This window comes from Candida albicans, chromosome 3 (genome assembly GCF_000182965.3).
Source record: "Candida albicans SC5314 chromosome 3, complete sequence".
In the NCBI taxonomy this organism is placed as follows: Eukaryota; Fungi; Ascomycota; class Pichiomycetes; order Serinales; family Debaryomycetaceae; genus Candida; species Candida albicans.
In genome coordinates this window covers 1038577-1052692 of record NC_032091.1, presented here as the reverse complement: position 1 = coordinate 1052692, position 14116 = coordinate 1038577, and the positions used below count along the sequence as shown (strand labels likewise).

General features: G+C 35.0%; 4 protein-coding genes and 1 non-coding gene across 5 annotated transcripts; 1 reads left to right on the top strand and 4 right to left on the bottom strand. All coding sequences in view use genetic code 12, as the record gives it.

Annotated features, from left to right (window-relative positions):
- Positions 1 to 306: 306 nt before the first annotated feature.
- Positions 307 to 4806, bottom strand: CDR2 (Cdr2p; the record flags this gene model as incomplete). The annotated part of the gene is made up of 1 exon (XM_718076.2): positions 307 to 4806. The coding sequence occupies one exon, from the start codon at positions 4804 to 4806 to the stop codon at positions 307 to 309; it is 4500 nt and encodes a 1499-aa protein (XP_723169.1).
- Positions 4807 to 6271: 1465 nt separating this feature from the next.
- On the bottom strand, positions 6272 to 7129 carry PIN3 (Pin3p; the record flags this gene model as incomplete). Its single annotated transcript, XM_718074.1, has 1 exon — positions 6272 to 7129. The coding sequence occupies one exon, from the start codon at positions 7127 to 7129 to the stop codon at positions 6272 to 6274; it is 858 nt and encodes a 285-aa protein (XP_723167.1).
- Positions 7130 to 7495: 366 nt separating this feature from the next.
- CAALFM_C304870WA (uncharacterized protein) lies at positions 7496 to 9116 on the bottom strand (the record flags this gene model as incomplete). Its single annotated transcript, XM_019475324.1, has 2 exons — positions 7496 to 8097; positions 8186 to 9116. 2 exons carry the CDS (start codon positions 9114 to 9116, stop codon positions 7496 to 7498), a joined length of 1533 nt encoding a protein of 510 aa, XP_019330869.1.
- A 908-nt stretch (positions 9117 to 10024) lies between these two features.
- SFP1 (zinc-coordinating transcription factor) lies at positions 10025 to 11362 on the bottom strand (the record flags this gene model as incomplete). The annotated part of the gene is made up of 1 exon (XM_718071.1): positions 10025 to 11362. The coding sequence occupies one exon, from the start codon at positions 11360 to 11362 to the stop codon at positions 10025 to 10027; it is 1338 nt and encodes a 445-aa protein (XP_723164.1).
- Positions 11363 to 13648: 2286 nt separating this feature from the next.
- On the top strand, positions 13649 to 13733 carry tK(CUU)2. The gene is given in 2 exon segments: positions 13649 to 13685; positions 13698 to 13733. It is a non-coding gene; the product is annotated as a tRNA-Lys (tRNA).
- Positions 13734 to 14116: the final 383 nt, after the last annotated feature.

Genomic DNA, 14116 nt, shown 5'->3' with positions numbered 1-14116 from the left:
TGTAGGTTTAAATTTTTAATTTTTTTTTTTTTACTTTTTTTGGCTTTTTGAACTTTTACAATGAGATGAGGTGAAAGGTGCTACCAATGTCCCACACAAAAGACAAGCGTACAAATTCTTCCATACTTGAATCGACTACTACTACAACAACCAATACAGATCACTTTTTTGAAATAATGAATTATAAATGAATATGTATATATTTCTAAATAATGTATAGTAACAAATCAAACAATCACAAATAACGTATAAATAATAATAAGAAAAAAAAAATATGAATACTAATTGTAAAATAAGACCCCATCCTTATTTTTTCATCTTCTTTTCTCTATTACCTTTTGGAACTCTAGCCAACCAGTAAAAGAAAATAGTAAGAATGATATTGATACCAATAAAAGCAACAAAAATACCAAAATTTCTCCATCTTTGACTAAACAAAGCATTGATGGATTCTAAAAATTGATTGGTTGAATCGATTCTGCATACTGAACAAGTACCATCACTATTTGTGGAAAAATAACCACCAGCAGCTTCGGTATAAGGACCAATAAATGAAGAACAAGTTTCTCCCATTGGTGGTTTTAAAGTAACCAATTCTCTAGGTGCACAAGTGACTTTTGCATTAGCTAATCCAGTAGAAAGAATGGCTTGAATCAAATAAGTGAATGGATTACATCTGTACATGAAAATCCAAAACCCGGGAATCACATTAGGACCAGCCAATACCCCACAAAACATTAAACATAACGTAAATAAAGTTGTAGCCAAATTAGCAGCATTATCAATCAATTCATTCAAAGAGATTGCCAATTGTCCCATAGTTGATGTGTAAACATAAAATGCAGTTAATAACATCCACATTAAAACTCCACGAGAGTTAACTGAGTCTGTCGGTTCAGCATTGGCATATAATCCAACTGGATAATACCAACAGAAATATGAAATGGTACCAACAACTATTTGAAAGGGAATTTCTGAAGTGATTTGACCAGCAATAAATGCAAACCAACTGAATGTTCTCGATGGAGCTTCTCTTACTTCATAAACAGCTCTATGTTTAACAAAATAAGGTAGCATTTGATCAATAAATGTCGTGAATGGAACGAAAAACATAAATACCGCCAACATTTGACTTTGTAAACCTTGAAGGTTATTTTTCGATTTGAAAAATGAAAACCCAATAAATAATGATGACGAAATGACTAATATTAATTTTGAATAAATATATCCTGGTGATCTCCAATCTTGAACAATAGTTCTCCAACTGACCAAYAAGTATTGTTTCCAAAGTGGTGCAGCATATTTCAAAAGMGCTTCTGGATCATTATCTCTTGGTAATTTRGATAATTCAGCTTCCATTCTATTAATTTCTTCTCTAACRGCTTGATAYTCACTAGAATTTCTCCAAACTTCAAAATAATCTTGCTTGGCATGAGATCCTGGTGCAGCACCAACGACTTGTAACATCCATTCTGCTGGATTTGCTTCCTTAGGACATGGATCAGCACCATATTTTTCAAAATAATTGATCATGGTTTGACAGTTCTCACCTAATTCACCAAAATAAGCCGTTCTTCCACCTTTTTGTAAAAATAAAAGTTTATCAAATTCAGCCATAATAAGAGCTGATGGTTGATGGATAGTACACAAAATGGCTTGACCATGATCAGCTAACTTTCTCATCAATTTACAAATCGACCAGGCAGTTTGAGAATCTAACCCTGAAGTTGGTTCATCTAAGAATAACAACAATTTAGGTTTGGCAACTAATTCAACCCCAATGGTCAATCTTTTTCTTTGTTCAACATTCAAACCTTCACCAGCGACACCAACTAGGGCATCAGCATAATCAGTCATTTCCAATAAATCAATAACATAATCGACATAATCATCTTTCTCCTTTTTAGAAATCTTGTTGGATTGTCTCAAATAAGCAGAAAATTGTAATGCTTCTCTAACAGTAGTGGTTTCCAAATGAACGTCTTGTTGTTGGACATAACCAATTGATCTTTGGAATGAAGAATCTAAGGCATGGCCATTAACCAATCTTTCACCATCAGTAATAATACCAGTAGTGACTCTTTCAGATAAACAATTCAATAATGTRGTCTTACCAGCACCAGATGCTCCCATCAATGCAGTAATTTGACCWGGTTTGACCCATCCATCAACATGATCTAAAATAACACGATCTTCTTTYTTGATTTTAACTTGATAAGTCAAATCTCTCCAGAAAAATATTTCACGGTTTTCTGGGAAATCAACACTTCCAGTACTACCCTTTTCAGTGAATTTTTCATTATTRACAGCTTCAGCTTCATCTTGATAATCAAGTTTGCCAGCAACAGGACCAGCTTCAATATCACCTTTGTTGGAAGCAGCAGTTTTTCTTTTATGTTTTTTCAAAGACCCTTTAAGAAACAAAACAATTTCCCCCTTTTGCATAGCACCTTTATTGAATTCAGTCAAGGCAACATAAACTCCTAAGAAGAAAACAGCAAATGCAACGGTAATTCCAAAGTTTCTCCATTTGTGTGAAGAATAAAATTGATAAGCCAATTTTATATATTCGGTACCTTGGACAACTGTGCTTCCAGGAGTAGATCCAACTGTTGTACAAACTTTATTTTCAACCGGAAGATTTTCAAAACCAGGACCACTAGGAATATATTGTCCACATTCAAATTCACGACCGTGGAATTCATTCACCATAAGTGATTCAAAAATGTATGTCACAGGATTGATGTATCTTATCCATCTGGACCATCCTAATATGTAAGGAATAGGAAGAACAAACCCAGCATAAATGATCATGGCCAATAAAAATACTGTGGAGAGTGACATGGCAGTAGCAATAGTGGTTGTAACAGCACCAATGGATCTGAACATGTGGGACATTACCAAAGTGCACAGTGCACACATTAACCAATAAAAGAAGAAATTTCCTGCAGTTCTTCTAAGGTTGACCATGAAATAGTAGACTATATTGAAGGACATGGTCATGAGTAACTTGACGGGTAATTCGCTAATAATACTAGCTAATGCATCAGCAGATGGACGATAAAGAGCATATTTCCTATGCTTTTCCACAATTGGTCTAGCTTCATAAAGCGACAATATTTCTAAAAGTGAAGAAAAGGCATTGAATAATACTGAAAAGAAAAGTGCTCCACCTCGGAAATAAAATGTATCAGTACTTTTTCTAAGGTTAAAGAATACTGAGGCCAAAATAAGGCCCATCACCAATTGCGACAAAATTGAAATCAAGGGAATAGATGGGTCACCTTTCATACGAAGAAAGTTTCTAGCAATAACATATCTAACTTGCATGAAAAATGAAACTGTATATGGGGAAGAAGGTCTTGTATTGTTGGATTGTTTGGCAACATGAGATTCACGATAAGTTTCCCCGGTGTTGGATCGTTCACATTCAACAAAATATTCATCAATTTCCTTAGTTAATTCAGCATATTCGGGAGAATTTTTCCAAAATGTTTCAAATTCTTGAGCAGTTCTTGGTACTTTATCTTCATAACCTGGTAAYGGTTCTCTTTCAGCTGGATTGGTTAAGGAAGTCAAGAAATCAGCAGTAGTTTGTCTTTGAGGACATTTCCAACCCATATTTTCAAAATATTCTTTGGCTTTGGAAGCCTTACCAAAGAAAATTTGGTAACCTTCGTATAAAACAACAACGTTATCGAACAATTCATAAGCGTCTTGAGAACATTGATAAATGGCAATCAACGGAGTTGTATCTAAAATAGTTGCTGAAGTTTTCAAAGCTCTAATGAATTCCAAAGCAGTAGCAGAATCTAAMCCTCTAGTGGCATTATCCCAACATTGGATATTAGCACCACTCAAAGAAGCTTCAGCAATTGACACTCTTTTYCTTTCACCACCGGAAACACCACGCACAAAATCGTTACCAACATTAGTATTTCTTGTGTGTGATAACCCATAGGTTGCCATATAAACACTAGCCATRTGTTTAGCATAAGTTTCTCTGTCGATACCTTCACCTCTGTTTTGTGGAGTTCTTAATCTAGCGGCAAATTCCAAAGTATCACCAACACTCAAATGAGGGAAATGAACATCGGTTTCAGCAGAATAAATAACATCACCACGGTAATGACGTTCAATATCATGTGGGGATAACCCATCATAAGTAATTTGGGATTCTTTACCAATGTGGAAACCATAAGTGTTAACAGCAATGGTCTTTAACAATGTGGAACAACCAGCACCGGGTCTCCCCAAAACMACAGTAAGTTCACCTGGTCTCATAATGGCATCCATTGATTTCAAAATATCAAAATACTTTGAGTCGTCTGGTTTCTTCAATTTATTGATTGCTTCAGTAGTAAATTTCCAAAGTGCGTTAGTCACAGTTGGTTGATAATCAGAATCATTAGCAATACCGTAAGCTCTTAAATTTCTATAGGCAACCCCTAATTTCGATGGCTTATAATAATCAGAATCAGATTCAAATAATTTTTTCAAGTTTTTCACCCAGTATTTGGCATTGAAATTTTCGGAATCTGGGTCTAATTGTTCATGACTAATGTTGCCGTTGAATGGACTAACACCAGGTATGTCGGACATGTGGCTCAAATATCTAGCTAAATCATTTGCAGAATGGTGATCACCATTTGTAGAACCATGGGTCAATTTTCTGGCTAAATCTTGGATGTTGTGACTTGCAGTAGCATCAAAACCTTGATATTCTTGAACTGATGAATTGTCCAGTGCATCCACCCATGGCTTTTCGTCTAGCTGTTGCGACAAAGACGTGTTTGCAGTACTCATATGTTTTTATTGTATGTGTTAATTAGTGAAATATATTTGAATTAATAAATAAATAAATAAATAAAACTATATCAATTGAAATATTATCAGATATGTTGTCCAGTTTATATACCATTTTCTTATTCGATTATTTGCAATCATTGTGGTATACATCGGATATTTTTTACTACTAGTATTCATAATAGAGGCTTTGAAAACAAAAAAAAATATCCGATTTCCGTGAATTGAATAACACAAAGAAAATACGTAAAAATTAATACAGCCTTATTGTTTGTGTTTGAATTGATTTCATTTTTCATGTGTTTCTTTTAATAGCATTGCTGAGAGTGGAAATTTCAACAGGGATATTAATGTTTTCGGCTAAAAAAAAACTGGTAGTACGGATAATTTTTATAAACCAAACAAACAAAAAATGACGAATATGGAGACAAAGGTGTGTTAACTATCACTACCTGGTCACATCTTGTCAACAAAACTGTGGTTCACTTTTTAGAATCTTATCTGTCATTGGTTCTTAAAATTGCAAAGTATCCGTTACAACTTGTTGAATATTAATCTGGCTTAGCTAAAGAAATTGAGATTTGATTACGACAGAGGTATATTATCAGTTTTTGCACATACATGCATAACAGATTTAGGCTGTGCTTAATTTAAATCGGATGTAGATATAATCCGGGGAAAAAAATTTAATAATCATCATTTAGCCATTGCAAGTTTGACATCCTTGAATTATAGCTTTCAAAGTGGGATCGGGAAAGTTTTATCTTGCAGCCGGTATCCCTTTGATGATCATATTGCATATTTTTCTTCTTTCCACGAAAGTGGCTTATCTATCCTAAACGGCTTTAGTTTTGTAGATTGTCTGAGTCTTGATAACCTTCTAGTTTTTATTTAGAGGAAACCTATCAAAGACAGAAGAAACGTTGATTATTAATAATAGCATAAGTCCAATGCTTACTAATTTATCGGACTTAACAGTTGATTTGTTATTGTCAGTATCTTTTAAGAGTTTCTCTTTCTTGGCTCCGCGTATGTCATATTATATATGAATATATAGATTATAGATGTAGCGCCATAAATTGAGACAATGCTCAATATTGGTTCGTTTTAGCACTCTAATCTGATATGGTTCGCAACGAGTCTAAACAAACTTTAGTACTTTCAGCTTATGATGTGAGTAACTTTATTAGTTTATTTTTCATTCTAGAATTTGCCAATTTTTTAGTCACCAGTCATAAAAAAATAGTAAGCTGCTAGACTATCAAAAACTAGAAGTGTAAGTACTATTAGAACCGCAAGATGGTGTAAGCTAGCCACGAGGATATCTTAGTAAAAAACTCATTTCATCTCAGATAATTGTACACCAAGAAATTCAAATGCCTTTTGGCTATACAACATTACTCCCATATATATGTATATTAAATTCAAACTACAAAACAAGCCTCAAAACTTCAACGTATTCACGTTAAAAAATAGAATTGACAATGTTACTACCTATCAGCGCACCAGCACCGAAAATGGCAGCATTACCTAACTTGCTTCCAAACTTCTTTACATGTTCACTTCCCAGGGAGTGTTGCTGCTCAGGCTGTTGCTCTACCACTTGTTGTGATTGTTGTGGTTGCTGTGGTTGTTGGTACTGTTGAGGTGGGTAGTAATTAGTTGATGGTGGTGGGTATTGCGCATATCCTCCATAAGATGGTTGTTGTTGCAATTGTTGTGGTGGATAAGTTGCTGGTGGTCCATATGCAGAATATCCATTTTGTTCATACGATGGTGATTGTACTGGTGCTGGTGGGGCTGCTTTTCTTTCATCTGCTTCAAATTCTAATTGAGAAATTATCTTAACATAATTGGATGGGAATACCCCAGTTTTTTCAGGACTTGAATCACTCTTGTACCCTTTCCACCAATCTTCTGATAAATGTTCAACAACTGCCAACTTATCACCTTTTGACAAATCTAAATCGCCAGCCTGTTGTGCCTTGTAATCATAAGTGGCAATACAATAGCCAACTGGTTTTGGTGCAGCACTACGTGGAGGCTGTGCTGGTGGGTATGCTGGAGGTGGAGCAGAAATGTTGGTTTTTGAGAAGTCATCTGCTAATACATCGGCAGCTGACTTGTTTTGTACTTTTCCTGGACCTGAAGAGCCTCCAGCGATTCTATCGACATCCCATGGTGCAGAATCTTTTTGGTATTTTGTTGGTAATGACTGGAGTAATTTCTCGTATAATCCTTCGGTGATCACATCCGAATCCTTTAAAAACTCTAACTCTGTTCTGATTGTAGTTAAAGAACGGTTAACTAATGCAGCAGACATTGTATCTAGTATTTGGAACTATATTTTGTAAGTGAAAAAGAAAATATTGGATCGTATAAGGAAAAAAAAAAGTAACCGAAATTAGACAGGTATTAAATAGGGACTAAAAGAACGGATAGGAGAGAGTTTCCATTGGGCTGACTTAAGTTGAGTTATTTTTTTTTTTCCGGGAAGGACTAGACAAAATGTAAGAAAAAGAAATAAATAGAAAAAAACCAATGCGGTAATTCTTGCGTGTTAAGAGGTAAATTGTTGTCAAGGCAAAGATTTACAACATTCCGATTATTAAACACTGGCGTTGACCTTAGTCCACAATTTCACTATACAGACAGCACTATATACTGCACCAGGCTAAGCCAACATTTCTTATCTAATCACGTCACCGGTTTTAGATATTCCTTCCAAGAGTTCAATTATGTCGCTACCAAACGCCCCCATGATTCTTTGAGTTGCAGATGGCAAAATTTCTAATGACCCTTCCCATAGCTGATAGATTCTAATGGTGGAATCATTAGTGGCCACACACACCGAACAATAATCTGGCAGTAAAGTAGCGCTTAATATTCTCAAGTTGCACGCTGCGTTAACTTCTAAAATGGGCTGCATTTGAGGATATGTGTAAACACATAATAGGTTGGACTTGCTGGTTCCACCGAACCCAAATGTAGCAACTATCTCTTTTCTGAATCGTGACCAAATAAGTGATGTGATTTGACCGTCAGTGTAGTATTCACTTAGCAAGGTGCCACTGGATGTGTGCCAAAATCTGATTTTTCTGTCTTTGCTTCCGCCTCCTGTCGCCAATAAGGATACAGTCCATGGACAATAGCATAGGGCCTTTATAGCGGCGTTGTGAGGCAATACGAACTTCAAAACAGGGGCACTAAAATCCTTAATGCTCCAAATTGTGCAACAATTATCATTAGCTCCAACAGCAATTTCGTCATTTTTACCATTCAAAGCAAGACCTGTATTTTATAATGAGTAAATCATTAGTCGTTAGTAAAGATATGTTTAAAATGGGTCGGGGTGTGTTAGCGACAAGTCTCTACATACCGCAGATTTGTTGTTGATGGCATTTGAATACTCTTACCAATTCAATTTGAACATTGAATAATTTGTGAATCTTGAATATGTACACTTCTCCAAAGTCATCACCAGCAATAAACATGTTTGATTTGTCAAACCAGGCAAAACAAAATATACATTTCCCTTCGTTGTTAGTATATTCGGAAACCACAGAATTACTTTGTTGGTCCATCAAGATGATTTTTCCTCCTGCTGTGGCTACCAAAATCCAATACTCTTTTGAGCAAGAAACTGCAGTCACCAAATCCTCATTAGAGTGGTTGATTTGCGTTACATTATTATCTACTCCCCAAAGATATATTTTTGAGCCTAGCCCTACCGCAACACGGTTTGTTTTGAATGACCAACTTACTAGGTTTGAATAGTAATCGTTTCGCAATCCAGGTGCTTGTAAAATATCAGTCGCAATTATTGTTTTAATAGATGACGTTGATCGTGATTTGCCTGCATCAACAGAAACTTCTCTTTCAGCAATGGTTAATGATTCAACGAGTTTTGCGTCGATTCTGTTCTGTATTTTCTTAGATCTCGATTTATTATCAAATTTCAATACTTTGGAGCTCAGAACAAAATTCAATGCCTCGGCAACAATCTTTTGATGTAGATCTGATGGCTTGGTACTACCGAGCGTCACACGTTTAATTGCAGAAGACGAACCTATGGAGCTTGAAGAAGATTGAAAGTGAGTATTGGAAGAAATGCTTGAAGTTGAATGAGTAAACAAGGAATCGTCTCGGATTGATAAATTTGCATGTGGAATATTGTTATCCAAATTTTCATGAGACTGATACGACAGTTGTAATTCATTTTTGTGCCTCGTTTTGTAAACCAGTGTTGATGACGACGAAGGAATGAAACGGTTACTTGTTTCTGTAATCAATGATCTTGATATTGCCATAACTTGAAAGTAAAATAAGAAAAAAAGAAGGACAATTGAAAAATAATATCAAAGAAAACCCAGAAAAGCAAACAAATTCAATTCTACTCTGCCAAGCAACGGGGAAGTTAAGAAGAATGAACAAAAAGGTAAATTATGAAGCTATGTTGGTTTTGATGGAAGATCTTCTAGCAATTTATGTATTAATAAAAAATATTATCCATTAATATTAATAAATTAGCTTTGAATTGAATCTGGAATAATAGAAAAATGGTGTAAATTAAAAAGTTTCTGATTTCTGTTATTTTTTTTTGCAACCGAGTTTATACATTATCGACAAGAAAAGTCCAACATCATGACAAAGAAAAAAATATACTCCAATGTTAAACAAATTACTTTTTACAAAAACATGAGTAGATTTACTTTCATATATAGTAATATCAAGATTATTAAGCTTTGAAAATCTGATATGAAAGCACTTCTTTGATAATGAGAATAATTTAGATTTTTTTTTTGTTACTGATTTGTTAGAAATTATATTGTTATTCTCCGTGAGATGTGGGTATTTACACCAGCTAGTTATTCTTGCCAATCAGATGGTTACAACAATGTACTAGACGCTTGAAGAAGAAGACCAAGTAGGCATCAATTCGGTAGTTTTTTAGAACATCGGCACTCATTCTATCGTTCATTTCTGAATCTAAACTATATAATAAAACAACAGAGAAAAATATATACTAAAATATAATAAATACTACACAAGAAGTAACAAAACAAAATAACATCAAAAACCAAATGTTCTTTGGTAATCCCCAATTTTATACTGACATAAAAGTCAATTCAAAATAAAATACAAAATAATGCAAAATAATGAATGCAAAAAAAAAAAGCTCGCTCTCGTCATACACAAGTATGGAAAAACTCTCTCTTTAATGAGTGGTATGCCCACGATGGTATTTCAATCCATTGAGATTCTTATATCTCTTACCACATACCTCACATCTATATGGTTTATCCTTTTCCAAAGCCGCATTGTCTAAATATGGGCAATTGGAATCAGGATCAATTATAGAAATCGTACCGTCTGGGTTCTCACGTAAATTCTGTCCTTGGTGTCCGTGTTGTCTGTGGTATTTCAATCCGTTTTGGTTCTTGTATGTCTTGTCACATCCGATGACCGGGCACTTGAACGGCTTGTTTTCCTCATTCTCCATAACGTAGAGGTGACGTGCTGGGTCGTCAATGTACATATCATCCTCGTCCGTTTGCATTGGTGTTCCACCTCCTTGTGAGCCGCTAGATGGTGATTGTTGTTGGGGCCCAAAATGACTATTACCCTGTCCAAATTGTTGTCCTGGTTGTCGCGAAGTCAGTTGCAGCAGATGTTGATAATTATCAGAGTTGTGGTGTAGTTGGTTTTGGTTCTGTTGCTGCTGCTGTTGTTGTTGTTGTTGCTGCTGTTGTTGTTGATCATGTTGCTGAAGTATCTGATGGGCTTGCTGGTTACCAAAACTATTATTTCCATTGTAATTGGTGGTGGTCGCGCTGGGATGCATAGTTGGGGCATGATGGTTGTTGTGGTTGTTATTCAAAAACACATCGGTGGTTGATACGGTTTCCATTACATTGTGTGCATTGTTATAGTTATTACGGTTACGACTGTTTAGAATAAAATGGTTCTGGTCGGGTGGCGGTGATGCCAGTATGTGTGCCTCCTCATAATGTCTCAATAAATCATGCAATGTTGGTAACAACTCTCCACAACAGTTATAGTCCTTACAATAATCGGCTTCTAACTCGGGTAGATAAGAAGTTTGCAAATGTGGCGATAAGTTTGGGTGATTAGACGTTCTAAATGAGCCTCTTCTTGGGTTGATTAGATTCTGTTGGTGTTGGCTTTGTTGTTGTTGTTGCTGTTGTTGTTGTGAATAGTTCGGATACAGAGATTGGTTATTATGAGATTGAGTCGGGTGATAGTGTGGATTAAGATGATTGTTGTTTCCTCCACTCGCCATCATCACCTCATCCTTTAGCCACGAACCTATTGTAACAGAACCCCACGATATACCACCCATCCCCTGAGAATGTGCCACTGAGTCACGTCTAAATCGTGAGTTATTGAAAACTGATGGACGGTGGTTGAATGTAATATCTATTGGTTGTGGTTGCGCACTGTTTGTGTTTGACGGTTCTGATTGAACAGGAATATTCATTGCAGTTGTCGACCCTGATGAGCCTGTATTTTCAAATATCTTGGTATTAAACATTGTGTTCTATTTGTTGTTGTCTTGGAATTAATTTCTCCACTAGATAGGGTGGCGGTTGTAAAATAATAACAATAATAATAGAAAAAACTAAGACTGTAATGGCTATCTTTAGTAGTATATATAATCGTTAATTTTTTTTTCCCTTCGTAACAAATTATTTTCTTTGCCCCCCCTTCAATAATAGAACAAAAAAGTAGCAAAAAAAAATCTGTTGCTTTTATTGTATTGGTAAAACTAATCTCTTGCACTAACTACACTTATTAGTGAATATCCCTTGGTGTGATATATAAAGGTTTCGATAGAACGTAAATCGAGATTAGTAATAACCAAATATCTTTTTTTTATCTGGTGTAGTTTATTTTCTTTTTCTTTTGCCCTTTTGGTAATCTCTTTCAATTTCTCACACAATTACTAAAAAAAAAAAGTGTAACAAGTGGTGATTGTATGTGTGTTTGGATGCGACACTTATTGGCTGAGATTTATTTTGACAGTCAATCTAAATTTCTTGAATAAGATTGATTTATTCAAGATTTGGATATTGGTGTGTAACTTATTCTTCGCCACAAATACACTGAAATATTGCTAGTCACTTGATCTTATGTGGTTGTAATGTCGATTGGTTCAAAGTACCAAGTCTTGATGCGCCACAAAAGAAGTTAGGACAGTTAATCTAGGAGAAGCAGTTATTAGAAATAAAGAAAGACAATAGGAACCTCTTTATATCTAGCTAATGCCAATGATAAAATGTAGTTGGATATCAAATGAAATCAAGCAAGAACTGGTCTGGTGAAGATAGATGAGTATCAGCTGGTTTCTTCCACTTTTCTTTATTGCGCTTCTTTAAGGATCGCTTTCTCTAATTTGGAAAATAAATTGCCAAACCTCTGTGTGGTAGGAATTCGACTTTGGTGCTTCAGTTGTTTCCTCCTTTAGCTTGATGAAACAGGGGAAAGAGTTGGAAATAAAAATCCTTTAAATTAATCAACAAATAATTGAAGAATATTGGAAAATATATGGTTATTAGTTGTAATTTAAATGAAGCAATATTATCGTATGGAGGAATGGGAGTGAGAAGAGGTGATTTCATATTATATTACCAACAATTGAAACTGAAAAATTACACAATACTCAAGTACACTACCTGTAATTTTATTTGGTTAAAGTGTAAAATTTATGATTTTTATGCAGTATCCAGATGGTTTTCTTTACTATATACAGTCCCAATTGTTCTAAGAAATGTAAGGTCATCGTTTTCGTCAACTCATTCCCCTTCACCACCACCACTAGATCTTAACTCACTTGAATTTTAGTGGATTTTTCGGTAGACAGATACAGATCTGTTACCTGATACAAAAGCCAATTAAAATAAGGGAAAAGAAAAAAAAACCACAACACACAGAGACACAAATGTAGGTTTAATCACGGGCATTTTCTACACAAGTCTACTCTGGAAATGCCCACTCGTAAAGAAAGAAAAGACCTTCTTTTGCTTTAAAATTTGACTTCTATTCCTGTCTCCCTTCGCCACTTCACAAAATGTTGAATTCGCAACCTTTGTAGAGCAAGTTTAATCAGGAATACCTCTGAATCTGTGTTGTTTAATGTCTTTTATTTTTAGTTTCCAATGATACAAGTGACGACAATTACTCCATTTAGTTGCATCGGGTAGATAGTTTTCCATTGACCACATTAGTGATTTTCGTCCAAGAATTAGCTATGAAAGGAGAGTTTACACATCTTATAATAAGCATTAGATCATATTTAAGCTTTTTTCTTTTTCTTGTCGAAACGAAATTCACACAAAACTAAATTTGATAGGTTGAGATGGGATCATTCTCTTACGATGATCTTCGGGGAAATGTGAATTAGAAATATATGACCTTATAACAACTACAACGGGTTTTCTTAAGATACAACAGTACTATTAATAGTGCTATATTGATGGTTTATTGAGATTTGTATTTTTATGATGGTATCAATTTGTGCTTCAGAGACTAAATTTTATTTTTTTGGGAGAGATTTGGTTCGAAATTTCACTCAAATTATAGACAACATCAGTATGGAAGAGTACACTCTTTCAACTTACCAATAATCCACCTAGCTCAACTAGAACTTACTTTATAAACAAATATAACCAACATCTACTTCACATTTTGGTGGACTCGACATTAATTACAAAAGCGTACCTAAAAAAATGAAACACTGAAAAAAAATCAGCTTTTGACCTGAAATACTGCCAATAAAAGCCAGTATGAAAATGCTGGAGAAATTTAGCATCGAAAAGCAGCCTGGCTAGCTCAATCGGTAGAGCATTTGACTCTTAGCAATAAAAGTCATCAAAAGGTTGCGGGTTCGAGCCCCGCGTTGGGCTTTTATTTTTTTTGCTTGTGCTTCAGTGTGAACAAAGAATGATTTAAAGAAATCAATACTTTATTGTTGCAATTTTGGTGCTGCAAATCTTAATTGGTTACACTGTTACTAAAAAAGTTTCTTCCGTATGTCCCAAAAACGACTTTTATTGGGAAATCCGATTTTTTTTTTGATTTACCACTACCAGAGCCACATTTTTGTGTGATTTGCCGAAAATGCGCTATATTTTTTGTTTTGAGTATTTTTAATTTTTTAAATCTATTGGGGAGCGAGCGAGGTATACCGAAAAACGGAGGACATTCCTCTGGAACTACAACTCCATTCGTGTCTTTTGAAAACCCTTTACATTTTTGAGAAACTATAAAAGCTATAAATTTCTGTCAA